Below are 27289 nucleotides of genomic sequence, written 5' to 3'. Positions count from 1 at the left end.
CACCCGTGTGAAGGTTTACGCAGAGGAACACTATTGATCACAAGTCCATAAAGTAGTGGTCTCCACATAATGTCCTAGAGGCCCTATGGGCAAAGGTGATGATGTGTCCTGGCGGATGGTTCCCTGAGCAGACTGTCAGAATCATTTGGCAGAATGCAAGACCTGGCTTGGCTGACGGTGAGAAAGGTCCTCCCCATCAGATCCTTCTTATAAGCCTGGAGTCCCACCATCTGCACATTGCCCTTGTGGTGACTTGTAGCGGGGAAGAGACTGTTGGCCATCTCCTTACGGAATGTAGTTTTCCAAAGATGATCTGGAGAGAAATGAGGTGTTTTTTGTTAAGGTTCATCCCGAGCAGCTCCATGATGCAGAATTCTGTGCTCTACGCGTTGTTCCCAGGGATGCACCCTGAGACAGACATCAACTGTTGCTGGAGGATCATCAACTCAGTGAAAGACACTCTTTGGTCTACCCAAAATATTTTGGACTTCCAATGCAGGGAGTTGGCTTCGACCAAATGTTGCAGACTAGCACATTCCAAAGCCCAGAACCATGGCCTGAGGAATGCACTAAAGCTTGGGGCAGCTGCCACAGAGACGGAATGGGGAAGGTCACTGTCTATGTCCTTTTCAACCATATTGAACTGAGGGGGAGCAGAATCCCTTTGGGCTGAATGACTCACTGAATTTGTACCGTGAATATTACACATATCCCAGCTATACTGAAGAACCTCAGAGTGCAACTTGTTCCATGCAGACAACCTTTAAAAACCTTTGCACCATTTTTAAGTACCATTGTAAAATGTCTGTAACATTTTCTTAACTGTATTGAAACATCGCAGGGTGTCACTAGATGTATGTAAAGAACCAGAATATTATTGCGCTGTGCATGACGGTCATTCTGGAAGGTTTGTAATGTTCTGGCAGAGATTATGAGTGAAGTATATTTTTGGAAAAAAAAGCAACATGTCAATTGACTCATTAATGAATCAATTCACATCCATTATCATGAGCCCACTGCAACTTAGCAGTGACTCAGGAATTTAATCAATGCTGCTTGACATTCCTGCACTCTTGGAAAACTATCCTGTGGCCTCTCGGGAGAGAGAGGACACTTATTATCAAGTAATCTGTCAGCAACAGGTCATTGCCTGACATTTTCTGTTTTTGTTTCAGATTCCAGCATCCACAGTATTTTGCCCTTACACAAATCTCACTTCCCCAAAACAGATACCAATGTCCTGGGAATCGAAAATCCACTTATCAGCACTGTCTCTTCAGCCAGACTTTCAGCTGCAATTTGCTATTTCCTCACTGACATGCGGCATCAGCAGTAACGTAGCAATTATGATGTTTACCGATTGTGATTATCCAGGAATGCCCTACATCAAACAGAGATTTCTTCAAATAATCCAACCCAGCACTACTCTCTGGCACGGTGGCATAGTGCTTAGCACTGTTCCTCACAGTGCTAGGGGCACAGGTTCAATTCCCAGCTCAGGTCACTGTCTGTGCGGAGTTCGTCCATTCTCCCTGTGTCTGTGTGGGTTTCCTCAAGGTGCTCCGGTTTCTTCCCACAGTCTGAAAGACGTGCTGGTTAGGTACATTGACCTGAACAGGCGCCAGAATGTGGCACCTAGGGGAATTTCACAGTAACTTTATTGCAGCGTTAATGTAAGCCTTACTTGTGACCCTAATAAACTTCAACTTTAACAACCTGAATCATCTACATCTTCAAACTGGAAGCATTAAGATTATGGAATTCAGTCTAAAGCCAATTAAATCACCAAACTACTCTTTTAGTTTTTTTTTCTGGACTTTAATTTGGTGAACAATGCCGCTGAGTGCCATGGCCTCCTCATATCTCCAGCCACTAGATTTCCAGCGTCATCAGCTCAGCGCTAGAAATTGGCGCAGACCTGATTAAAATAGTTAAAATCAAATTTACATCTCAGCAGCAGGCCCAGGATTGAAGTCTCTGAGCCTGCTAGCCAACCCACCCCTGCGAGATACACCCCCACCCTCCTCCTCCCCCCACACCCCCCATGCCCCCCACGCACACCGCCCTCCAACCCCCCTCCTCCCACGCACCCCCAGGAGTGGATCAATCCAGTGGGGTTTACAACAGCTCCCTACTAATGGGGAGCTGGCGATCTGACACGGCTGGAGTGAAGGGAGGCCAAGGAGGTCCCCCAGGAGGTCTGGGTAAGGGGGGGTGCCCCTGGGCATTGCCAGTCTGCCCCCTGTACTGCCAACCAGGCATGTGGCCTTTGTGGGGGGGAGGAATTTATGAGGGTGGGAGATCCTACTGCCACTCTGCAGTTGGGATCGGTGACCGAGGGAGAATGGACATTGATTGTGGCTGGCCATTGGGGTGTCTGGGGGATGGCAAGGGGGTGGTCAGGGCTGCTAGGGGGAACCAGGACTGAAGGGAGGGGTGTCGGGGCTGCAGGGGGTGGTTTGGACTACGTGGGGAGGTGGGGGGGGGAATCAAGGCAGGCCGGGGATGGAGGGGGGGAGATTGAGGCAGGCCGGGGGTGGTGTGGTGTCGGAGCTGGCCCGGAGACATCTGGAAGGCCAGTGATCTGACAGTGGGGTCGCACAGCCAGTGATGGGCATTTGCTGTGCTGGCCAGCGATCAGGAGGCCAGCAGTGCAGAGCTACAACATATGTGCCAATCTCCACTATGACAGATCAGCACATATGCAGTGACCCTCTTAGAGCTATGCTGCCAGCCTCTTGGGCAGGAAAGGCCCCGCTCCCAGATTTTATCGTGATTCACCCTAGCACACTGTGTAATGCAGAGTGTGGCAGATTCATTTTGAAAATCCCACTAAAGCAAACAATGGGATTTACTCCAGTTTTTACGCAAATACGGCACTTAGAATATTTTTGTAAGAATACCGGCCAAGGAATATCCTGGAGTTCCCAAATGGAACAAGACATGCAACCCACAAGACTGAGGTGCCCTGCCATGCCTCTATTTGTGAGACTAACTAAACTTAGCAGAAAAAACCTAAAAATTAGTTTTAAAAACATCACACTAGCTACACATCAATCAACATCTTCCCTTGTGTTGATATCACTATAAGTTTTATTCCACCTCACTCCTGTATTTGCAGATTTGATCTGATTTATTATCGTCACATGCATTAGCAGCATGCAGTGAAAAATATTGTTTCTTGCACGCTATACAAAGCATACCATACACAGAGAAGAGGGTGCAAAATGTAGTGTTACAGTCATAGCTGGGGTGTAGAGAAAGGTTGGCTTAATATGAGGTAGGTTCATTCAAAAATCTGATAGTAGCAGGGAAAAAGCTGTTCTTGAGTCGGTTGGTACGTGACCTCAGATTTTTGTATCTTTCTCCTGATGGAAGGAGATAGAAGAGAGTGTGTCCATGTGTGTGGGATCTTTGATTATGCTGGCTGCTTTTCTGAAGCAGCGCAAGTGTAGACAGACTCAATGGATGTGAGGCTGGTTTGCATGATGGACTGGGCTTCGTTCATGACCTTTTGTAGTTTCTTGCAGTCTTGGAAAGAGCAGGAGCCATACCAAGTTGTGATACAAGCAGAAAGAATGCTTTCTATGGTGCATCTGTAAAAGTTGGTGAGTCATAGCAAATGTGCCAAATTTCATTAGCCTCCTGAGAAAGTGGAGGCGTTGGTGGGCTTCCTTAACTATAATGGAGGGATCAGGACTGGTTGTTGGTGATCTAGACACCTAGAAACTTGAAGCTCTCAATCATTTCTATTTTGTCCTCATTGATTTAGACAGGGGCATATCTTCCATTACACTTCCTGAAGTCAGTGACTATCTGCTGCTCTGGTTCCGAACCCTTTCAAATCCCTAATCTCTCTAAACTCTCCAATTCAAGGGAGCACATTAAGAATCAGGATGGGATCAATTTGTGAGTATAATTTTATCGATTGAAGGTTGAAACATCAAATAACATGAGTCGCTTTTGAACAAATTTTGCCTTCTTTGTGTTGATAAAGATCAAACTATAGTGTCAATCGTGACAATTCATTCATTCTGATATTTATCATTTTTGTGAAGAAATTCAAAATGTTAAAGAAAAAAATGCATTAATATAACAAGTTATCATGTCCACTTTTAAAATACTCCATTTGATTATTATTATTGACCTGCTGTGACTTATAATGTAAGCAAACGTGGAAGCTAAGATTTCATAAATCTCAATGAAACAAATGACCATTTTGTCTGACCTATTGAATATTTCCAGAATTTTCTCTTGTTATTTCAGATTTTCAGCATCTGTATTATTTTGTTTTGCTACCGGTGTTTAATTCCATGCCAGTTCTCTTTCAAGAATGCCCATCTTGAAGTAATTCTATTCTTCCTTCCTGAAGGATTTGTTTTTCATTACTTTTTTTTCATCTTCAGTCCTTTCCGTTGTCCTATTTGTGTTTGATCAGTAATCCACTAAACCTCCATTTTCACAACCACATTCCTCTCCTCTGCAAGTTTCCTCGTGGCTGATTTGCGGTTATAAAATCCAGCCTCTTTTTAATTAGTTTGACTGGCTTTTGGCAGATTTCTTGCCTGCATTCAAAATTCCTCCACAGATGGGTGCAAAAATGCACCTATAGGCCTCCAGTGTGACCTGGCAATAATTGTAATTACTCGTAATTGATTACTCTATCTTATACATTTAAATTTTAAATCCCTCTTCCCCTGTCAGAGATGTGCCTTTCGGGCCCAGAATGATGGGAGGTACGTTGTATGTCTGCCTGTCACGAGCAATAATGTGGAGATGCCGGCGTTGGACTGGGGTGGGCATGGTAAGAAGTCTCACAACACCAGGTTAAAGTCCAACAGGTTTATTTGGTAGCATAAGCTTTCAGAGTGCTTTCATTATGAGAGTGGGTGAGTCTTCGAATTCACTCCCTAATGACAGTGCAGATCAACCCACAGCACATGGACTGCAGCAACTCACCTGATGAAGGAGCAGTGCTTCAAAAACTCATGCTACTAAATAAACCTGTTGGATTTTAACCTGGTGTTGTGAGACTTCTTACCGTATCATGAGCAAGTCATTGGAAAACACTCACTTGTGTTTAAACAGACAACAATGACAATCTGCATTCATTAGAGTAAAATAGTCCAAAGTGCTTAAGAAACATTTTTTGATGCCAGGCTAAAAGAGATATCAGGATGGATTTCGGTTTTAAGGAGCATCTTATAGGAGGTCAGCACATTTGAGAGATAGAGAAGTGTAGGGCTGGTGATTCTGCTGCTGGGAGAGTTGAAATTCACAGACGCTATTCAGGAATACCGCTTAAGGGTGGATTCCCACACAGTCACAATTTTGAGGCTGGTGGGAGATAAGAAGCTTGGGGGGGCGGGGGGAGTGAGGGTGGGGTCTTGGAAATAAAGGAAGTTCAATCTTGGGTAGATGGTGGAATTTGAATTCAATAAAAAATATCTGGAATTACGAGTCTACTGATGGCCATGAAACCATTGTTGATTGTTGAAAAACCCATCTAGTTCAATAATGTCCTTTCGGGAAGGAAATCTTCTGTCATTACCTGGTCTGGCCTACATGTGACTCCAGAGCCACAGCAATGTGGTTGACTCTCAACTGCCCTCTGAAATGACCTAGCAAGCCACTCAGTTGTATCAATTGCTACAGAGTCTCACCAAAGAAATGAAACAGGATGGACCACCTGGCCTAGGCACCGGAGAAGACAATGGCAAAACAAACAGCCCTGTTGACCCTGCAAAGTCCTCCTTACGAACATCTTGGAGCTAGTGTCAAAATTGGGAGAACAGACTAGTGAAGCAACAGCCTGACATAGTCATTCTCACAGAATCATATCTTACGAACATTCATTCAATCTCTCCACCACCGATGCTCAGTAGCAGCCATCTGTACTATCTGCAAGATGCACTGCAGCAATTCACCAAAGATCCTTAGACAGCACCTTCCAAACCCACGACCACTTCCATCTAGAAGGATAAAGACAGCAGACACATTGGAATAGCACCATCTGCAAGCTCTCCTCCAAGCCACTCACCTTCCTGACTTGGAAATATATCGCTATTCCTTCGCAGTCACTGGGTCAAAATCCTGGAATTCCCTCCCTAATGGCATTGTGGGTCAATCCACAGCACATTGACTGCAGCAATTTAAGAAGACAGCTCACCACCGCCTTCTCAAGGGCAACTAGGGATGGACAGTAAATGCTGTAAGAAGTCTCACGACACCAGGTTAAACTCCAACAGGTTTATTTGGTAGCAGAAGCCAATAGTAAGTGGGAGTTCTGTTCACAGACAGAGCATATAAAGACACAAACTCAATTTATAGAATAATGATTGGAATGTGAGTCTTTACAGATAATCAAGTCTTAAAGGTACAGACAATGTGAGTGGAGAGAGGGTTAAGGACAGGTTAAAGAGATGTGTATTGTCTCCAGCTAGGACAGTTAGTGAGATTTTGCAAGCCCAGGCAAGTTGTGGGGATTACAGATAGTGTGACATGAACCCAAGATCCCAGTTAAGGCCATCCTCACGTGTGCAGAACTTGACTATCAGTCTCTGCCCAGCGACTCTGTATTGTCGTGTGTCGTGAAGGCCACCTTGGAGAACACTTACCCAAAGATTAGAGGCCGAATGCCCGTGACCGCTGAAGTATTCCCCAGCAAGAAGAGAACAGTCTTGCCTGGTGATTGTCAAGCAGTGTTCATTCATCCGTTGATAGCACAAGCTAGTGACTTGTGCTACCAAATAAACCTGTTAAGACTTTAACCTGGTATTGTGAGACTTCTTACTGTGTTTACCCCAGTCCAACGCCAACACCTCCACATCATAGCTACCAATAAATGCTGGCCAGCCAGCAACACCCATGTCCCATAAATGAATGAAACAAAACCCAGTTGGACAATGAAGGAGGCATTGGAGGAAGATGAAATGATCCACTGTGTCAAATGTGCCAGATACTGAGCAGCATGATGATGGATAGTTTATCCCAGTCTTGTCACAAAGAATGTCAATAGTGACTTTGATAGGGGTTGATTCAGTACTGAGGTAAGAACAGAAACCTGATCAAGGGCTTCAAGTGTGGAATTGTGGAGAAGAGAACAGATATAGAAGGCAACAGCTTGTTCAAGGAATCTGGACTGACAAAGGTGGCTGGAAATTGGGTAATTGTATGCAAGGACAGAAAGGTCAGGGAATGTGTTTTCAGGAAGGAGATGATGACAGCTGTTTTGAAGGAAGGTGGCAAGGCAGGGAGATGGGGGGTTTAGTGGTGGGTAGGAAGTGGAGTATATGCAAAAACTAAATTTTGGTTTGGAAAATGGAGGGTGGGTTTTCCACACCACCCACCTCCTTCCCTGCAGCATGTTTTGCAGTGCCAGAGGCAGCCTGCCATTGGCAGACAGTGAGATCTTCTGACTCCTTCCTGTCAATAACGAAGGAGCTGCACTCCAAAAGCTTGTGCTACCAAATAAACATGTTGGACTTTAATCTGGTGTTGTGAGACTTCTTACTGTGCCTACCATAGACCAAGGCCGGCGTCTCCACATCATGCTGTCAATGGGATTTCATGTTGCTCACACCTTCCGCTGCCAGGGGAATATCTGGAAAATCATGCAAGAATGGCCGGAAAATCCCACCTGGGGTTCATCTTAAATGCTGGATTGGTTTATATTGCAAATTAACCGCAGACCTAATGGAGCTTTCAAAGAATAGGAAAACAAATATAATTTACAATTAATGAACGCTTTCAGAATCTAAAATTGTGTCTTACCACCATGTGACATTTTATATCAGGAGACAGAATATCACTAGTATAATTGCTTCAATTGTGAGGTCCAAAAGATGTTGCTGTCAGCTTAATTTCTCTTATATAAATAAATATGCTTAACTTGTAACAGTCAAAAGTTTGTTCATATGATTTATACAAAGAAACGTTTATTGCACAGCAACTCAGAACAAAATACGGCAACAATAACTGGACTTGTCTGCCTTGTTGGATGTGTTGAAACAGCCGATTCCTGGATGCATGACTCATCTCAACATGTTATTCTCGAATTAGAATTGGAAGCTAACCTTTTACAACCAAATGGCTTACAATCTGTTTTATCCTGAATCCCTTCCATGTTCTTAGATATACCAGTGCACATTATCCTCGATTACTTAAATATCTACCCTATTTTTCTTCCTGGTGTCTAACTACTGAAAACCTGGTCGACAATTTAGATTCCCCTTCGTCCAGACAGCAAATATTTTTTCTGATTAAAGCGGGAGATCAAAAGACCTTCATGCCCATATATGTAATTTTAACCTCTCTCACATCTGGGGCTTTGATTATACCATCCTCATCTGGATAATATGAATTTCTTAGACCCAAAATATCAAACTATAAAAATTGTAAAAATGTACAATAGCAGAATAGCACACGCTGACTGTTTGACAGTTCCTTTACTTGTAGAATTCTGCAAGTATGGGTTAACACGCTTTCTGCTGACCAAACCATAAATCAATATGGTTAGAAGATATATTGAGAAAAGCATTTTAATATATCATTACCAGTAATAATACAGTTTATACAGAAAGGCATTGCATTAACAAATTTTGGACAGGAAAAATGTAACTAGCACTTTTTTGTGACATTCCATACGACCACATCGAGCGGAGAAAAAAAGTACAGCTAAATCCCTGAAGTTCTGAATCCTTTTATAAAGTTTCATTCTCACATAGATAAAAGATTTCATTCTCTAATCCAGGTTTTGAGTCGTTGAAAGATTTCTTTTCTTGCTTCAACGAGTTGTGGTAAATCATTTTGTTTTTCTGGGTACATGTCAGCACAATGGGCTGTACCTGTTTGAGTGATTAAGAAAAGGACACAAATATGAAAATCCCAGAAAAACATCTTACATGCATTGTACTTTCACAGAACTCTCATTTATATTTCCTGATTTAAAAACATGCCCAGCATATCAAGCATGCAGATATTATTTTAATGTCAATTTATTTTAATGTCAATAATGTCAGTGAACGTATACATGCAAGCATCACTTATAAAACACCTATTTGCCTTACTGGAGCTCATAATATTTTAATAAGTCAAACAAGATGCAGACTTATATTCAACAGTTAGTGTGTTAGGCACAACAAACCCATCTTCAAGATTAAAAAAAACTAAACACATTTTCTATAAAGTTTTTAACCAATCCTTTTTTTGACAGTGTTGTGAATCTTGTTCAGCTGCTTTTTTCATTATAGCTGTTAACTATTTTTCGGAAGTCTTTGGTTGTTCTTTATTTAATCAGTTTGGAAATTAGTGTTGAGTTATTCAAATTTTAGTCTCCCTTCCTAAGAACTGGATAAGAGCATCTGAAGCATCATACAGATCAGTTCAATATTAAACCTACAATAAAATGATTAAATATACCACGTTGCATATTTCTACATTTCTGTCTTTAAAGTTTATTTATTAGAGTCACAAGTAGGCTTACATTCACACTGCAATGAAGTTAATGTGAAAATCCCTTAGTCGCCACACTCTGACGCCTGTTCGGGTACACAGAGAATTTAGCTTGGCCAATTCACCTAACCTACACATCTTTGGACTGTGGGAACAAACTGGAGCATCTGGAGGAAACACATGTAGATTCAGGGAGAAAGTGCAAACTCCACACAGACAGTGACCCAAGCCAGAAATTGAACCCAGCCCCCTGGCACTGTGAGGCAGCGGTGCTAACCACTATGCCACGGTGCCAGCTCTTTATTGCAATACTTTAACACTTAATTGATAACCCCATATGAACAATTATAATTTTGTTGACATAGCCCTGAGCACCTGTTCAGCTAAACAGCGTTACATCTGGAATCATTTTTTTTTCTGCTTTTTCTCATCTTGGTTGGCTAACTCACAAAGTGAAGCTGAAAGTTGTAAAAGGACCTGATCCAGGATTACGTTACATTGTGGATGATGAAAATGTGAAATATTTGTAAAATGATTACAGCAGACCTGAGATGTGCAAAGCTATCAGTTTGAGACAGTACAATCACCTGGAAACAATTTTAATGGGAAGAATAATTTCAGGTCAAATGAGCAAATGCTGTGTTGGGGATAAAAGATGGGTTTGTCTGCACAGTGATTAGCATTGCTACCTCAAAGGACCCAGGTTCAATTCCTGACTTGGGTCACTATCTGTGTGGGGTTTGCACATTCTCCCGGTGTCTGCGTTGGTTTCCTCTGGGTGCTCCGGCTTCCTCTCACAATCTGAAAAATGTGCTGATTAGATGCACTGGCCATGCTAAATTCTCCCTCAGTGTACCTGAACACATGCTGGAGTGTGGCGAATGGGGGATTTGCACAGTAAGCAGTATTAATGTAAGCCTACTTGTGAAACTAATAAATAAACTTTAACATTATGGGGCAGTGAGGCTGTTACAATCCCAGGTGATGTTATGACTGGACAACCGGATCCTAGAATGGAATCTTGGCTCAATAGACTGTAATATTTATTTTTTGTTTAGAGACATGGGTGAACTGAGCTACAGGACTGCAAATTAACTTTTAAAAAGTAATTAAAACATTTATTAAATATGAAAAGATTACTATAGTACAATATTTTTCACCCCACCTATATCTTCACAGAGGTACACAGATTTTTAAGGACAACTCAGTTTATAAACTATATCTTACAATAACATGTTCTTCGGAAGTATACAGTCCAAGTAAACCAACGGGCCAACTGTAGTCAGACACACCACACTCTGAAACCATGTAGTAGATGCTACCCATTACACGGTCTGTGGATTCCTTGTCAAATCCCTTCAGGTGCTTGTTACACTGTGAGCATTTTCTCTACTTTTCATTTGAATTCTCCTGAAAGGACCTTGTTTAACATTTTGTTCTTCGCTCCTGTAATGTAACTGTCTTCCTGAGATTTTCCTTCTGTTGCAACTCCCTGGTTTCTGGACTTTCTTTTGTGCTTCTGGGGAGTCTGCTTTTTCCAACAGCTCCCTTGTCTTGTCAAACCTTTATGGGTGCAGTATAAACTAAACTCAAAGTGGCCCTTGTTTGCTCAGCAACAACATAGTCTTTCTATGAACCCTGTTTGTTTTCATGTCATCAACCTTTAATTGCAATGCAGGCACAGTTTAAAGTGGGCAAAACCTACAGCCAAGCGGGCATTTTTTTAACATGAAGCTACCTCAAAGTTTCATCCTTTCTTGTGCAGAAACATAAAATTACTTAAAGCTTTATCTTGTTTCTAATACCCACAACTGTAACTATAGATAAGTTAAATCTGTTTCCAACAGAGGCAATGAGACAGAATGCTGCACACTCATGAATTGTAAGAATCTGAAATTACAATACGCAAGAAACAATACACATTTCTAATACTGCAACCAAATACAGCGTCACTCCATTGATCCCACCATGTGTCAAGACTGTTAGGACAATCAAAATCACAGATATCATTGTGATAGCTATCTACCTAAAGCTGAATAACATGCAACACATTTAACTGGGCGATAAAAGGATGTGGCATCAGCGAGCTAGACAACATGGGCCACTCAGAGTCTGGTCTTCTACCTTGCATTGTGTAGTTTCTTCCACAAAGATGAGATAACAGATCTATGAATGAATGAAGATTATCAATTAACCTAATGCAATCAATACATTTTGTGAGGGGAACTGTAAAACACTTGCATCAGGTTGCATAAGGATTGAGGTAAGTGACAGGGGTGAATGGATAAACGAGGAGGTAAGGAATTGCATAGAAAGTAAAGGATGGGTGTTGCTGAAACATAAGGAGTGATGAGATGAAGCAACTGAAGAGAGGAGAAAGGGTTAAACCACAGGAGGTAGATGTATCAGCAAATGCATTAAACTTAATTTGCTTTGGTTAGTTCATTAAACTGTTTCCTGTGTAGCATCCAAGGCCAGGTACAATTGTCTTTCCGTTCACTTCCTTGGTCACCTCCATCCACACTGTCTTGATATGAGCCATAGTTTCCTTTATCCCATTCTTGGAAGGAAACATGTTCCTCCTGCACCCGGCTGCAATGTCAGGGAAGTATCATTGATTGAGGGTGCTGCCATACATTATAAACAATGTAGAAGCTCCGTTTCTACATTGTCTCTTTAATTAAAGTTGAGACCACATCATTTTGACATGTCATACTGTACAACTTGGAGGTATTGAACTTGAAAGTCAAAGCTTATTGCCTCAATCAAGTAGAAATCAAGGAATCCAACCCACAGTCTTGATTTCTAAGTTTTGCCTATGTAATTCCACCCCCTCCCTATTATCTCCCTCTGCTCCCACCCTAAGTACATGATGCATGTCAAGCACTATTCAAAAGCCAAACAAATGGGGACATCATGAAGAGATTAAAGGTATACTCCATTAATGTTATTACTGTCCACACTGCATTATAAATCCATACTATGGGTACCCCAGCCAGTCTTAGTTGGAGGAGTGTCAGAGAGTTCCTGCAGTAATACAAAAAGTGACCCTTAGCCTGTTGACCACTGGATCACAAAATCATTGTCCCTCTGGTTTACCAGGGGAAGTTCCAGCTTCTAGATGGCCACTTCCATACTTAATTGTCTTTCAACCCTTCAGTTAACTTTCTTTTCTTACTACCATTCTTACTTCTTTGTTCTGAATGGAAGAAGGCATAGAAGAGGAGCAACAGCTGTAGCCTTATAACCATCAGTAACCAGATGACTAGAGTGTCTCAGAAGACTAGGAGTGTGAGAGAGAGACTGTGCTCAAAAGGCCAACCTAGTACTTAGGCTCATCTTCATTGGCTTCTCTATGGAGTCATAAAGCAGGAGGTTTCACATCAACAAGCAGGTTGTCACAGTTGTCCACATCTCCTGGAACATGATGAGCTACCTGCTGGACCACTGAATTCTTTGACTGGACATCAGCTGTATCTCCCTGTCTAAAGTACACAGCAGTTTATCCAAAGCCCTTTTTGCCAGTACCAACATATCACCTTCCTCATGAATCTCAACAGTCAGCAGGACAGAGCTTGTTCCCTTATGTATAAGATGTGGTTTACCATACTTATATGGGTATCACCAGGGCAGGAGTCAACAACATTTTTTAAAAAATTCAAGGGATGTGGACTTTGCTGGTTTGGGTGATGATATAGCTAGATCATAAGTGGGGGTGATGTCTACTGTGGCTGAAAAGCCAGTGGAAAGTCAAACAGCTGAGGTGTTGCAGGAAACATATCCTGGGATGTTTTCCGATTGATAGCAAAATCACAAAACCACAGGTTGAGACAGAAGAAGAAATCAAGGAGTAAAGATAAGGAGACTGAGTTTCAGTTATCATTCAAGTGAGCTGCAATGATTGGAGCTCAACTATAGTGATGGTGTCAAAACCAGATGGCAGACAATAATTATGTACAGACTATAGAAGTCAGATTTGTATCCTATTTCTCGACTGAAAGGTGGGATAAAGCACGTTTTATTATCAAACTGAATTCACTTAGGGGATACTGAGAAGTATCTTTGTCAGAAAGGGCAAAGGGCGTTTCAGCTTTTGTGAAGCCAAATGATCTGCATCAATTTAAAGTCATACCATTTGGAATGAAGAATGCCACAGCAACATTCCAAAGACTAACAACAAGGTAATTTCTAGACTAAATAATTGTGCAGCATACATAAATGACCTGATGGTTTTCAGTCAGATTGGAAAGGAGCATTCAAAACATTTAAAGGAACTATTTGTTCAGCTACAGGAAACAGCTTGGTGGTAAACTTGGCTAAAGGTGAATTCGCAAAAGCCCAAGTCACATTCTCAGGCCTAACTGTAGACATGGAATGATGGTCCTGTGGAATGTGAAAATGGAAGTTATTAGGATGTTCCCAATACTGTTAACAAGAGAAGTGCTGAGATTCCTGGGCCTGAGTGGTCTGTACAGGAAATTCTTGCTAAATTTTAGCAATGTGGTTGCTTCATTGACTGAACTGTTGAAAAAACACAGGGAATTTCAATGGGTGTCTGAATCTCAGGAGGCATTTGACAATCTGAAAACTGTATCAGTTTTGGTGACACTGAATTCTCCAAAGCAATTCAAGGTGGCCATCGATGTAAGTGATGTGGGCATTGGTGCTGTACGGTTACAAGACAATGATGAAACAATAGAAAGACCTGTTGGTTATTTTTCAGAAAATTAGCTATTAATGAACTATTAATTATTAAATTAACTATTAATGAAAAGAAATATTTGACCATCAAGAATTAAGTTTGGTACCGGCATTGCAACATTTTAACATTTATGTTGCGAGCCAATAATCAGGGACAATTATTTACACTGACAATATTCCGGGTTTCTGGAGAAGTTTAAAGATAAAAATGCAAGATCGTTTAGCTTGTTATTACAATCCATTAATTTCAAGATTATATGCGTGACAGGAAGAGAGAAAGTGATTGCGGATGTTTTATTTTAATTTGATTTATTATTGTCACATATATTAGCATGTAATGAGAAGTATTGTTTCTTGTGCACTATACATACTCGTCTTATCATGACTTCAATGTAAAAGAAGAGGGGAACGTATAACATTGGAAAAGAAAGATTAAACTGAATGATATTACTGTAAAAGTTGCAATGTAATAGAGTACTAATAGAGTGCAAATTAGAGACTTCGGAAAAATGAAGACATCTTTTCATTTTTTGGTTCATTTTTAAGGGTGAGGTGTGATGATACTGTTATTGACATATTTTATATTTAAGGAGACAGTTGTAATGTTCAAGTGTTTCCTATAGGCAATCAATATATCTGGAGGGAATATTGTTTAAATGCTGGAGAAACAGGATAATTACTCATTTTAGCCATGTAGTACTTACTTAGGAGAGGGCTAATGTTTCTTGATTCAAAGAATGGAAAGTGGGTTTAGGTATGCAGGGTATGTGATAATGGGCAGAATTTTCCCTCAAAAATTTGAAGTGTTGAATTTGTGTGAAAATTAGAGTAATTCATGCTGATTTTTTTGAGTGGGAATTCAGAGAAGAATCTCTCACACTCTGTGCACTGCAGAGGCTACCAGTATGAATATCATTAAATTTCAGGGGGTGGGGCCTTTTTCGATGGAGGCGCTGAAATCAGTGCCGAGTGGGCCACTGCACATGCACCAATCTGTCAGTGCCGAGATCGCCACATTCTCAGTAGCCCTGCACTGACAGGACACACCAATTGCTGGCCAGTCCTGTGACCCCACTTCCTTTCATGGCCTGATCGCTGGCCTCCGATCATATCCAGGCCCAGCCCCAGCCTCCCCTCCCCTGGTCTGTCTCAATTGCCAGCCCCTCCCCAACAGTAACTCCACAGTCCTGACACCCCTGCTGTGCCGACACTCCCAGCAGGCTGCACCACCTGGCTTAGCCCTCCCTCAGCGATCCTTAGGCAGTGGCAGGGGGACACTCCCCTCCCATCACCCCGTAGGTTCACCTAGGCCTCACAGCCCCATCCCTTGGCACTGGCTAATGCTCAAGGGACAGTGCCAGGTGCCCCTGGACATTGGCATATTTCCCCTTGAGCACTGCCAGGACAGGCTGGCACTGCCACAGTGACCATGCCCGGGGCACCATCCCTCTGCCACCCGGTTTTCATGGGGAGGCCCTGATTGCCCTCCCCTTTCAGCCCACTAATTTCCCGAAAATGAGGAGCTAGTGTAATCCCTGCTGGAGTGAAACACTTTGGCAGAGCAGGAGACGCTAGCGGGCATGGAGACTTCAATTAACCTAATACAAAGTATGTGGAAATGATACTTGCATCATTTCCGTGTCTCCCCACTGATTTCTGGAATGGAGCAATTGCTGCTGGAAATCTGGCAATGGGAGATGCTAACAGAACGCAACAAATTGGCTGATGGGGATTCTCCCAGCCCACTGTGCTATAAAATTAGCATAGCAGCAAGGGAGAATCACGACCAATGCGGTTAATGGGAGGAGCTAGATCTGTAGCAAGGATTTGGGATGATTTAATTTCAGTTTAGAGTTTGGTTTCCAGCTGGGATTGTTTAAAGATTGAAGTTTGCCAGCTACTCTGAAAATTAAAACCTCTCTGAAATCCTCAAAGGTGATAACCCAATTTATAGCAAGTATGCTGGGGTTTGCCAACTGTTGTTAACCTGTTATTTGAGTCTAAGAGGACAGATGCTTATTTGGAACTGAAATAGTGATAAATTAGAAGTTAGCATTGTTTCCTTTCATTTAATCTAACTATTGTTCAACTCTTAAAGGTTAAGCTTCATTTTGTTAGAGTTATATTTAAACTATGTTATGAATAAAACTTGTTTTGAAAAGCCTGGGTGGGATTGTTGTTGGTGTAGACACAATGGGCTGAATGGCCTCTTTCTGCACTGTAGGATTTCTATGGTCTCTTCTATGGATAAAATATCCCTAAATGGTGAGTAGATTTACTCCTGGACCAAAGCATCCTGTCCTCACATTTATGCCAAAGTAGAAAAATTGTTAAGCTCTAGTCTGGTTTCATAATATAGCTTGGGGTTCAGGTCCAGAACCTAATACCTTGTGTAAGTGTTTGTGTGTGTGAGGCCCACTATTTGTTCCCCTGAAATTTCTCATCACTGTCACTGAAGAAAGATAGAAGGATGAAGAGTTAGGATAGGAAAGGAAAGCTGCATTTGATGTTGACTATACAGGTTAAAGTTGTTAACTTTATTGCATCTGTTCTACATTAAATGAAGTGCTGAACAAAATGCACTTAGGTACACCTTAATGATGTAATAATGTCCTTCCTTAATGATCATGTCCCTTGCCTAGGCTAGTGCTATCCAGGGTTTCTTGTCATAGCTTAGGTGAGGCCAATCATTTTGGGGATTCCTCCACATGTCCTCTTCTTCTCTTTAGATTTGAGAATAGTTTCTTCTACGAAAAGGGTGTGTTGAGAAATGAGTGGAGATGTATGGGGATGGTGCAGATAGTATATGTGGTGAGAAGTGTAGGAAAAGCAACTTGGGATGATGATGAGGTGGTGATGAAAGCAGAAGGAAGTATGTGACGCAGATCACTGCTTCAATTTCAAATCTGGGCTTAAGTATATTAAGAATTAAAGTGTCTTCTCTCCATCTTGATTTATACAGTATTATTTGAGAAGCTGTAAAATATATACAGTCGCCCTTCCTTGTTTTTTAATTTTTGTTTAATTTATTAACTTCTAGTCTAACTAAAAAGAGAATATACTGGATGTTGTATTGATGCCAATGTCAGCTACATATTAACAAACCATTTGGATTCTGGTCTCACCTTCGACAGAAACATAGGCTTGGATTCCACACCTGCCTCCCCTGGCACTGCTGCCCATGGGTTTTCTGGTGGTGGTTTTCTTGTCAAGGTAAGTCCCCAAATAATCTATTCTCTTGAAAACGTAGGCAGGCTAAAGTAGTAGCCAGCTACTGTGGTGGCACTGTATAGATTCCAAAAAAATAGGAGTGCAGGGCGATATTCTATTTGCCCTATTTAGTCACAACTAAAATTATTAAATTGAGCACTTTAACAGCAGCCAAGTGCTAAATACATGTCAAAAGGAACTATTTGCCTGCAGGCTAAAGATTATCAACAGTCTTTACAACAACAGTTTATGTATTTGTTAGTGTCACAAGTCAGCTTACATTAACATTACAATGAAGTTAGTTACTGTGAAAATCCCCTCAGGTATCGATTAAATAATAGATTCCAATTTATAAAAGTAAGAATGACTTATTTTAGTGGTTACATCAGGACATGATTAATAAGAATATGAGAATCACCATTAAATGCTTCACAGATTTCTATGAAATACTCAAATCTATTATAATGGACGTTATTCCTTCAGCAGCATAGTTCATGTGCTTAAAATTCACTAATAGAAGAAAAATCATTGTTGGCTAATAGGGATAGTATCTGTGAACAATGACTGGCTTGTTCATTCCCACCTTGCAGAAGTAATAGTAAAGTTTCAGCTTTCAACAGAATATAAGACAATTTGCAGTGAAAGATGTTGCTGTCCAGTATTTAATCATCTTTACTGATGATTAAACTGAATCATTCATCAACCAAAAAATTGGTAAAGGTTTTTTTTTAGGAGAGAATAAGAAAGTTTAATGCCTTGAAATTGGATCAGTGGGTAACATGAATCAACCCTTAATCCTTGCAGAATGCAATCAAGTTGATAGAATAACATAGTAGAAATCCATGCAGTTAGCACTAGTTTATTATTCTGCATTCTTTGTTCAAAATTCTTTAAACAACAAACTAACAAAGTGGATCCCTATTATGATATCTTAATGTGTTGCAGAGAATTTGGAGTGTCGTTTCTATATTTACTTTTGTCACTCAAACATAAAACCTTTGCAGAAATTTAGCACAACCATATGGATCCTGATATTCCTTCAACCACAAAAGCAAAAGCAAAGTACTGTGGCTGCTGGAAATCTGAAATAAAAAATGATTCAAGTCACAGAACCAGAGTTTTGTGAATTTTGTAGGCACCCTATGGTGGGTTTAATGGTGGGTGAGGGAGGATATAAAGCAGTGGGAGCCAAAAAGACAGCTTCTCACTGGTATAAAATGAATGGTGGAAAAGTGCGTTCCTGCTCATCATGGTAGGTCACCATTCCCACCAGAGGTCTGCAGATGAAGGCCTGATAAGAATCATTGCCGTTGCCCAATTACTTATATCACCAGCAGCTTTTCACGCCAGTCTACAGCATGTCTGGACCAACATGGCTTGCAAATATAAACTTCTCTGCAAGAAGGCCCGGGGCAGCTTGCAGAGATCAGAAGGGAAGGTAAAGTCTCCAGCAAATGGACCCTGGAACATCATGTGCAGCAGTACGCAGCAGAGTATTACAATGTGAATATTCTAAATTCAGGAACATTCTGGAAATGGATCTTCTCCATGTTGATGTCCGGGTGCCTTTTAAATATGGTGCCTGGATTTGATGGTGGAGCCTGTGCACCTAGCCCACCCTACCATGCAAAATGTTGAGAAACCCCCAACTAATAGTTAGGTCAGCAATACAACACAAATTCCCACTGGCGACCATGGAAGAGACTCTCTCCATTTCCTCACCGTGATGGGACCTTGACCCAGAATGGAAAATTCCACTCTCTCTACAAATGCTGCTGGATCTGCTGATTACATCCAACACTTGCTCTCAATGAATGTCTCAGTTGCATGTATTGTCAGTGCCTTCATACTCATATTGTCATGGAGATGACCTTTGAGAAGGGAAAGGTCCACAGGAAGACACTGTACGATTGGGTTGCAGGTTTGCCTAATTATCCCTGAGCTTCACAAACGCAATCAGTCAGCAAGAATTTGAGAGAGGAAGGGAGTGTAGAGAGATAGAAGCAGCAAGTTTCTGCTGTTCATTATTAAGAGTATGGGAGTTTGTGCTTGAATTCAAGAGACAAAGTTTGTGAGGATTTAGATGAGGCTGGAAGATTCATCTGGTTTTGGCTAGTGAGAGGGATCTCTAGCGATCTCATCCCTCACCATGAGAGTCAGTCAGGGATTGGGATTCACCTGGCTGAAAAAAGGAAAAAAAACAAGCCATCAGGAACTAAGAATAGCTCTGGGCTGTTTCCTGAAAGTTTTTATCAAGACTTGAACTTTTCAAGCATTGTCTAACCAAAGATACCGAAAAGTAGCTTTACAATCATTATACTGTGGTAGCTGATGAGGACATATATAGTGAGATTTGCAATCTGAATGAAGTTGATGAATGTATAGTAGAATTTTCAGCAAAAGATGAACTCAAAAAAGTCATACACTTAAATCACACTTTTCTCTACCTCAAGGAAACTCAAAGCACTTTCAAACCAATGAAGTACTTTTCTAATATAATCACTGGGCTTAGTTTTTCAGGAGAGAGAATTTCCTGCCTGCCGCATGAAGAGTTAGTGAAAAAGGCATCCATAGTGAACACACAGTTGTCCTGCAGCCAATTATCATTCCCAGGAATGCCAAGTAGCTGGAGTCAGGATTTCTGTCAGGAGGCAGGTTTACCTCAGACACTCTGTAGTCCCAGTAGCACAATATTGAGCAGTGTGCACTGCTGAATTTGCATGCAGAAACTGTCTAAATGTCTGAACTCTAGGACCAGATAAATGTGGGACTTCATAATAGGTACTCGAGTAGAGGCTTGAGCGCAGTGGGAGAAGTGGATGAGGGTCATGATATTAAGGCAGGGAGGGGGCACCCAGCAAAAGGGGTTGGACATTAGAGGAGAGGGGAGTGGGTGAAGATGGTCAAATGCAAAAAGATCCAATGATAGATGCAACATCCTCTTTTCCCATCTGACGCCCAAGCAGGGAAATGTGCTGGTCTTCCCTGAACTCCTCCAGCCCACTGAAAGATTATGGGAGGGTGGGATGTGGCCCTTAAGTAAGCAATAACTAGGTTTCAAATGAGATGAGGGTGGCTGCCATAGGTCTTGCTTGTACCCTGTAAAACTGCAAATGGGAAAAAGGCTGCCTGAGGAATTTTTCACTCTCCCCCTCCTTCACAAACCCTCCAGCAGTGAGAGTATATATCTGCCTCTGCCCATTGTCCCAATCCCCAGCCCCACCCTTGTCTATAAACTGTCCAGCAGGTGACCATATATGTATGCCAATAGTTTCCACCCCCGCCACCTAATACACCTTTGCTTCAATTTATGAATAAAAATCTCCTACAACCAGCAACGAAATGAATGATTAGACCATCTGTTTTAAGTATTGGTTGAAAGAGGAATGTTGGCCAGGAAGGCTCCTAAGTGGTAGCACATGATCTTTTACATAAACCTGACAGTCCTCATTGGGCTTCAGATTAATTACCCATCAAAACATGGCACATCAGTTCGCATGATATTTTCTAAATATTGCACTGAAGTGATATTTCTAGATTGGGGTAATGAGTGGGAAAATTAATGATATGAAGAGGGAACAGAATTCGGGATAAGACAGGACCTCAGGGAATCCCAGATCAGTGGTGGATTAACAGTTATTATAGGGACCCATGCTCTGCTTCATTTTGCCCCCCCACCCCGCCCCAACACCAACCAGCTCCCCCAGCCGGGATCAACCCTTCTGCCATTGAGTAATAAATAGTTTAATTGAAAAGGTCCGATGTTTGGCTTTGGCACATCTGGCCTTTTAGAAATTCTTATCCTCAGTCTTCCTCCCATTGGTAGAGAAATTCAGGATCCACCAATAGGAACAAACAATTAGCATGTGTTCTGCTAAACTGAGAGGGAGATGAGCAGTAAGTGAAAAAGAGTTTAATACTGTGGGCTCCGCTGAGACAGACCAATCGGATACATTCCTGGTGGAGAGATCTGAAATCAGCAGGAGCGATCAGAGGGGAGGACTTTTTTCTTTAAATATCATGGTTCTGATTCAGTGAGATGTAGATATATTTAGAAAAAACTATTACACTTTTTGCAGTAGGTGTGACTCCTGAGCACATAAAATCACATTCTTACAAATACAAGTATATAATAATCTCATTGAGAACCTCCCATATGCAGACATGTACATCAATACACACTGACTATCATATAGGCATATACTAATCCAGCGGAGTGGAGAGCAGTGAACTTAGCCTTACTCTGTACAACCTTCCTCCACAAATTCCCACTCTGAGGCAGCAATGCCCAGAACAATTGGAGCCTTAGTGCAATTTTGGCTCCAGTTGCAGTTTCTCTCACACAGGAAAGAGCCAGTAGAAGCTGACAGGTGGTGAAACAGGCCAATTGGAGCCAGCGTTAACCACTAGCACCAGCCAATCAAATGCTGTACTGACTATGATGCAACTTCAATGTGAAACGTAGCAGCCAATAAAAAGACACGTTTCAGGAAATAACCAAGGAGTCCAAAGAACCAGTGAGGAAACAAGAAGAGAGATACAGAGAAGTGAATAATGCTGTTAGGTAGCAAGGTGAGCCATTTCATCATCATTAATCATTTTTGGGGCCCCTATAATTTGGGGGCCTGTGCAGTGGCACAGGATAATTCATTGCAAATCCATCTCTATTCAAAATGATGGAAAATATCAAGGTGTAAATAAGCCACATCAACTCCACAATACACTCAAAATTATTGATGCAATCTGTCTACCAGTAAATGACACCCCAGATTTCATAAGATACCAAGTAGTGTAGTTTCTGCTTTGGAAACACACAGCCTTGCACTTGATAAGTTACAGTTCAAGCTTTTGTTAAAATGTATTTAAGAACATAAGAAATAGGAGCAGGAGTAGGCCATCTAGCCCTTTGAGCCTGCCCCGCCATTCAATAAGATCGTGGCTGATCTGTCGTGGCTCAGTTCCACATTCCCGCTCTCTCCCCATAACCCTTAATCCCCTCCCTTATCAAAAACCCATCAACCCGCGTCTTAAAAATATTTAGCAAGGTAGCCTCCACCACTTCAACGGGCAGAGAATTCCAGAGATTCACCACCCTTTGAGTGAAGAAGTTCTTCCTCAACTCCGTTCTAAACCGCCCCCCCTTTATCTTGAGGCTGTGCCCCCTAGTCCTACTGTCCTTTCTGAGCGGGAAGAGTCTCTCCACCTCTATCCTATCCATCCCATTCACCATCTTATACGTCTCAATGAGATCTCCCCTCATTCTTCTAAACTCTAACGAGTACAAGCCTAGTTTATTTAGCCTCTCCTCATAGCTCAACCCCCTCAACTCCGGCATCAGCCTAGTAAACCTCCTCTGCACTCCCTCCAAGCCCAAAATATCCTTGCATAAGTACGGCGCCCAAAACTGCACACAGTACTCCAGTTGCGGCCTCACCAATGCCCTATATAGCCGCAGCAAGACTTCCCTACTTTTATATTCAATCCCCCTCGTTATGAAGGCCAGCATCCCATTCGCCTTCCTGCTGCACCTGCAAGCTGGGTTTTTGCGACTCATGCAAAGGACCCCGAGGTCCCTCTGCAACGTCACCTGCTGCAGTTTTTCGCCACGTAAGTAATAATCCTTCCTACCATTATTCCTACCAAAGTGGACCACCTCGCACTTGCCAACATTAAATTCCATTTGCCAGTTCCTGGCCCATTCGCCCAGCCTATCTAGATCCTTCTGTAGACTCTCCACACCCTCCGTGCAATTTGCCGTTCCACCAACCTTGGTGTCATCAGCAAATTTCGACACCATACACTCGGTTCCCTCCTCCAGATCATCTATATAAATGGTAAATAGCTGAGGCCCCAGCACCGACCCCTGGGGCACTCCACTAGTCTGATCAAAAGTGTCAAATCTTCCATGGATCTTTGCAAGCATGCAAAATGAGATTATAATCATTTCTTTTGTTATGTTAAATTATTCATTGATCTATTTAAGAGTAGTAATTTGGTTAATTTTAATAAAATGGCTGTATATGGGTTTATCACATAAGCATATCCCATCTGATGTCCTGTTCTCTGTGAATAACCTTATTTTAAATAAATGACTAAAAAAAAATGAACCTATCACTAGCCAGTTTCATTAGAAATACTTTACGATCCGTAAAAAGAATATTCACCAGCCTACTAAGAAACTGAACTCAAACTGAAGGTTCTCTTAGATAGCACATTGTAGCAATGGAAACGGCCATTTTCATTATTTTGATCTGGGGAATGGCCAATTGTGTGAGCGGAGCTGGCTTCTGACAAAATGATTTTTAAATCAGTGTTAAGGTTAATGAAACCTGATTTATACTGGTTGCAACTTATGCTTGAATATTTGCACTTGTTTGGCTTCTTTTACCCAGATTGTGGTGCTACAACTAGTGCGAACTAACCAAAACTCTAGGTCATTATGTTTCATATCTACAATTTCCTTACCTTGAATGTAAACAGCTTTTGGATCTTTGGTAATGCCCAGAATATGCCAGGGATCCATTGAGCCATTCGGGAAGACTATCCGACTCCCTTTGTTGTGAATGCCTCCATAGTTTTCATTGGTGTGCTCGACAGCATCAGCAACGACAGCGCTGTTAAATTCTGGGCCAAATAAATCTACACATTGCTGAAGTTTATAACTAAAAGAGAGAAACAAATACATATATTTATAAAATTGCTGATCTTACTAAATAAAAAAATTAACAGTATTAACTCTGCTCCATAGTGCCTGTATTTTCAGTGCTCCATGGCATATCTGTCTATACTTTTGGTGCTAGCTAAACCAGACTCTACTCTGGCAAGGACACTGCTACATTTTCAGAAGCACCCCCACAATTATGCAGAGCAGGCTAATTGTGACCTCAATCATTTGCCAATTGGAACTCAATTGATTCTCAATTTAGGAGTGGTGATGGCCTAGTGGTATTATTACTAGACCATTAATCCAGAAACTCAGCTGATGTTCTCGGAACCTGGGTTCGAAACCCGTCTGGTGGAGTTTGAACTCAATAAAATATATTTGGAATTAAGAATCTACTGATGACCATGAAACCGTCATTGATAGTTGGAAAAGGCCATCTGGTTCACTAATGTCCTTTAGGGAAAGAAATCTGCCGTCCTTACCTGGCCTGGCCTATATATGACTCCAGATCCACAGCAAAATGGCTGATTCTCAACTGCCTCTGAAGAAGGGCAACTAGGAATGGGAATAAATGCTGGCCTGCAAGCGATGCAGTGAATGAATAGCTGAGCTCACATTCAAGAACAATATTGTACAATCTTCCCCACCCCATCCCCCGAAACCACCAACACCATTTTAAAGGAATCATCAATGACTTCCAGCTTAGTTGCTGATTTCTGCTAACCATCACTGCAATTGTGGACATGTTTGGTGTTTAAAGTTTCCAAATATCACAGGAGGTGGCACGGTACATCCTGTAGGATTATGGCTTGACTTCTAGGACTCTGCACAAATCACTTGCTCTCAGACATGGGTGCAATAGTTTGCAATCCCATTTAAGTACAACATGACAGAGACATTAGAAGGTGCAAAACAGAGCACAATAAACTGTTGCAAGAAGAAAGAGGAGGAATGGGGGAAGAACCATCAGCAAGAGGCCATATCAGTTAAAGGTAGTCCGGGAACAATCTCCTATCACATATTGGCATAGTGGGTCTGATGTTTCAGCTTCACTATGGATGTCTTCACTGAAATTTGCTACGTGCTGCAGCCACAACTGTACCCACAAAGTAGGGCAAGGATGGCATTGCCAGTATCAGGCATGATAACTTTGGCATTCTTATGGTGCCAAATTCCATTGACTATACATTCATTGCATTGTGGATACCTCACAATGGAGTACATACACAACTGAATGGGACTCAGTTCAGTTGGTATGTGACCAAACACAGAGGTGTGCAGGTCAAAGTTATGGCAGTGGTTATGATGCCTTCATTCTGTGGCAAACTTCTGTGTCAGCTGCTTTTGAGTCACCACAACTAAAGATGCAACTGGGTGATAAAGCTATCCTTTGATGACTTGCCTTATGACTTATGAAAGGGAGAAAGTATGAAATGAGATTTGAGAAGGAGCATAAGTCAGGAACATGCTTTCATCCAGGATATATTAGGCGTTGCTGCTTGCAGTTGTGTCTATCACTGCCAGCCTAATAACTCACAGCATCATCTCCTTCAAAGATTTAAGGGGAGGTGGCATCTCTATCCACCCCTGATTCTTTGCTGCTGTCTGCTGTTTTGTGTGACTTAGTCCCACAAAAGAGAGCTAAGAGTATCATTGAGTGTGTTGTGTGATGTTTTGCTGATGTACCTGTCAAAGCTGAATAGCCAGTAGTATGTGAAAGCTCAGTGATATGGGTGCAAGGTTGGCAGCATTGGACAGTCTGTCTGGGTGATGCGGAATGTCTAAATGTTAGATATGATTGGTGAGTGATGAGCAGTGTGAGAGGTTGGTGGTTAGAAAAAAGAGGGAGAGAAAAAAGAGGGAGGGATTGGTGGTATGTTAGAAACATAGACATAGAAACATAGAAAATAGGTGCAGGAGAAGGCCATTCATCTCTTTGAGCCTGCACCATCATTCAATATGATCATGGTGATCGTGTACTTTCAGTATTCCACTTCCACTTTCTCTCCATACCCCTTGATCCCTTTAGCCACAAGGGCCACATTCTGTCCCTCTTGAACATATTTAATGAACAGGCCCCAACAGCTTTTTGTGGAAAGAAATTCCACAGGTTCACAATTCTCTGAGTGAAAAAGTTCTCCCCCACCTCAGTCCTGAATGGCTTCCCCTTATTCTTAGACTGTGACCCCAAGTTCTGGACTTCTCCAACACTGGGAACATTATGTGCGTGGGCTCACAAAAGGTTTATAGTAGCACAGGTAGTCAAGGCCAAATCCTTTTAAATTGACCTCTGTGGCTGGGTGCTCCCATTTCCTTCACGGTGTGTGCCTGCTGGGCCTCCTGGCTATCAGCTCCTCTCCACCTCTGCAACAGAGAACCCAGGAGCCCGCTCTCTGGTCTGCTACTCCATTAGTGGTCCAATTTCTTCTCTGAAACATCTTTGGAAACAGTTTCAGAGGTGAAAGCTGCTTTTTAGAAGTGCAGGCTAGTTGTAACTTATGCCAGCCACACAAGAACCTGCACCCCCCCAGAACATCCCTCCTTCCCCCTCCCCCCACCCCCACACCTCCCACCACTCCCCACTGAGCCAGTCTGCAATACATTTAGTGTTAGGCTACACACCATTATCATTGAGATCAGCAGTCTCACAAAGTTTGCAAGCTACCTGCACCACCTTGACATGTGCACATTGTAATCCCTGCCCTCACTGGCAAGCTTTGTTGATTTTTTTTTTAGTCCACTGCACTCAATGCGCATATCCTGCGGCTTCAATATTTTTTCCTGACATCAGTAAGATCAAGAAGAATTTACAAGAGGGAAGGATTACATTTATATAATATCTTTCATGACCTCAGGATGTACCAAAGTGCTTTACAGCCAATGATGTCCTTTTGAAATATGGTCACTGTTGCAGTGTAAGAAATGAGGCAGTCTATTTGCACACAACAAATTCCCAGAAAAATAATGAATTAAATGATCAAATCTCTTTTGATGATATTGGTTGAGGTATAAATATCGGCCAGGCACCAGGAGAATTCCCCTGCTGTTCACCAGGGACCCAGGTCAGATTCCCAGCTTGGGTCACTGTCTGTGTGGAGTTTGCACATTCTCCCTCTGTTTGCGTGTGTAAACCTGTTTTGTTTTCTTCACTTCTTTAACATGCTCACAAATGCTTACTGAGCATTATCAGTAAATCACTTTTTTTCATACTTGAGGTTATTTATTTGTCAGTTGTGCCCTCCATAGCTGGATCATCAAACT

At 41.9% G+C, this 27289-nt stretch overlaps 1 protein-coding gene across 1 annotated transcript in view; it reads right to left on the bottom strand.

The window, feature by feature from the left end:
* Nucleotides 1-8736: 8736 nt before the first annotated feature.
* The window catches only part of prss59 (serine protease 59, putative), a 62663-nt gene continuing 44110 nt past the window's right edge, over nt 8737-27289 (bottom strand). The window contains exons 8-9 of the mRNA XM_080186403.1: nt 23830-24026; nt 8737-8846 (exon numbers count right to left, since the gene is read on the bottom strand). Coding sequence (XP_080042529.1) covers nt 8737-8846; nt 23830-24026 — 307 coding nt within the window. The remainder of the gene's footprint in view (nt 8847-23829; nt 24027-27289) is intronic.

This window comes from Carcharhinus amblyrhynchos, chromosome 3 (assembly GCF_965287045.1).
Source record: "Carcharhinus amblyrhynchos chromosome 3, sCarAmb.v2.hapA, whole genome shotgun sequence".
In the NCBI taxonomy this organism is placed as follows: domain Eukaryota; kingdom Metazoa; phylum Chordata; class Chondrichthyes; order Carcharhiniformes; family Carcharhinidae; genus Carcharhinus; species Carcharhinus amblyrhynchos.
This window is presented reverse-complemented; position numbering and strand designations above follow the sequence as displayed.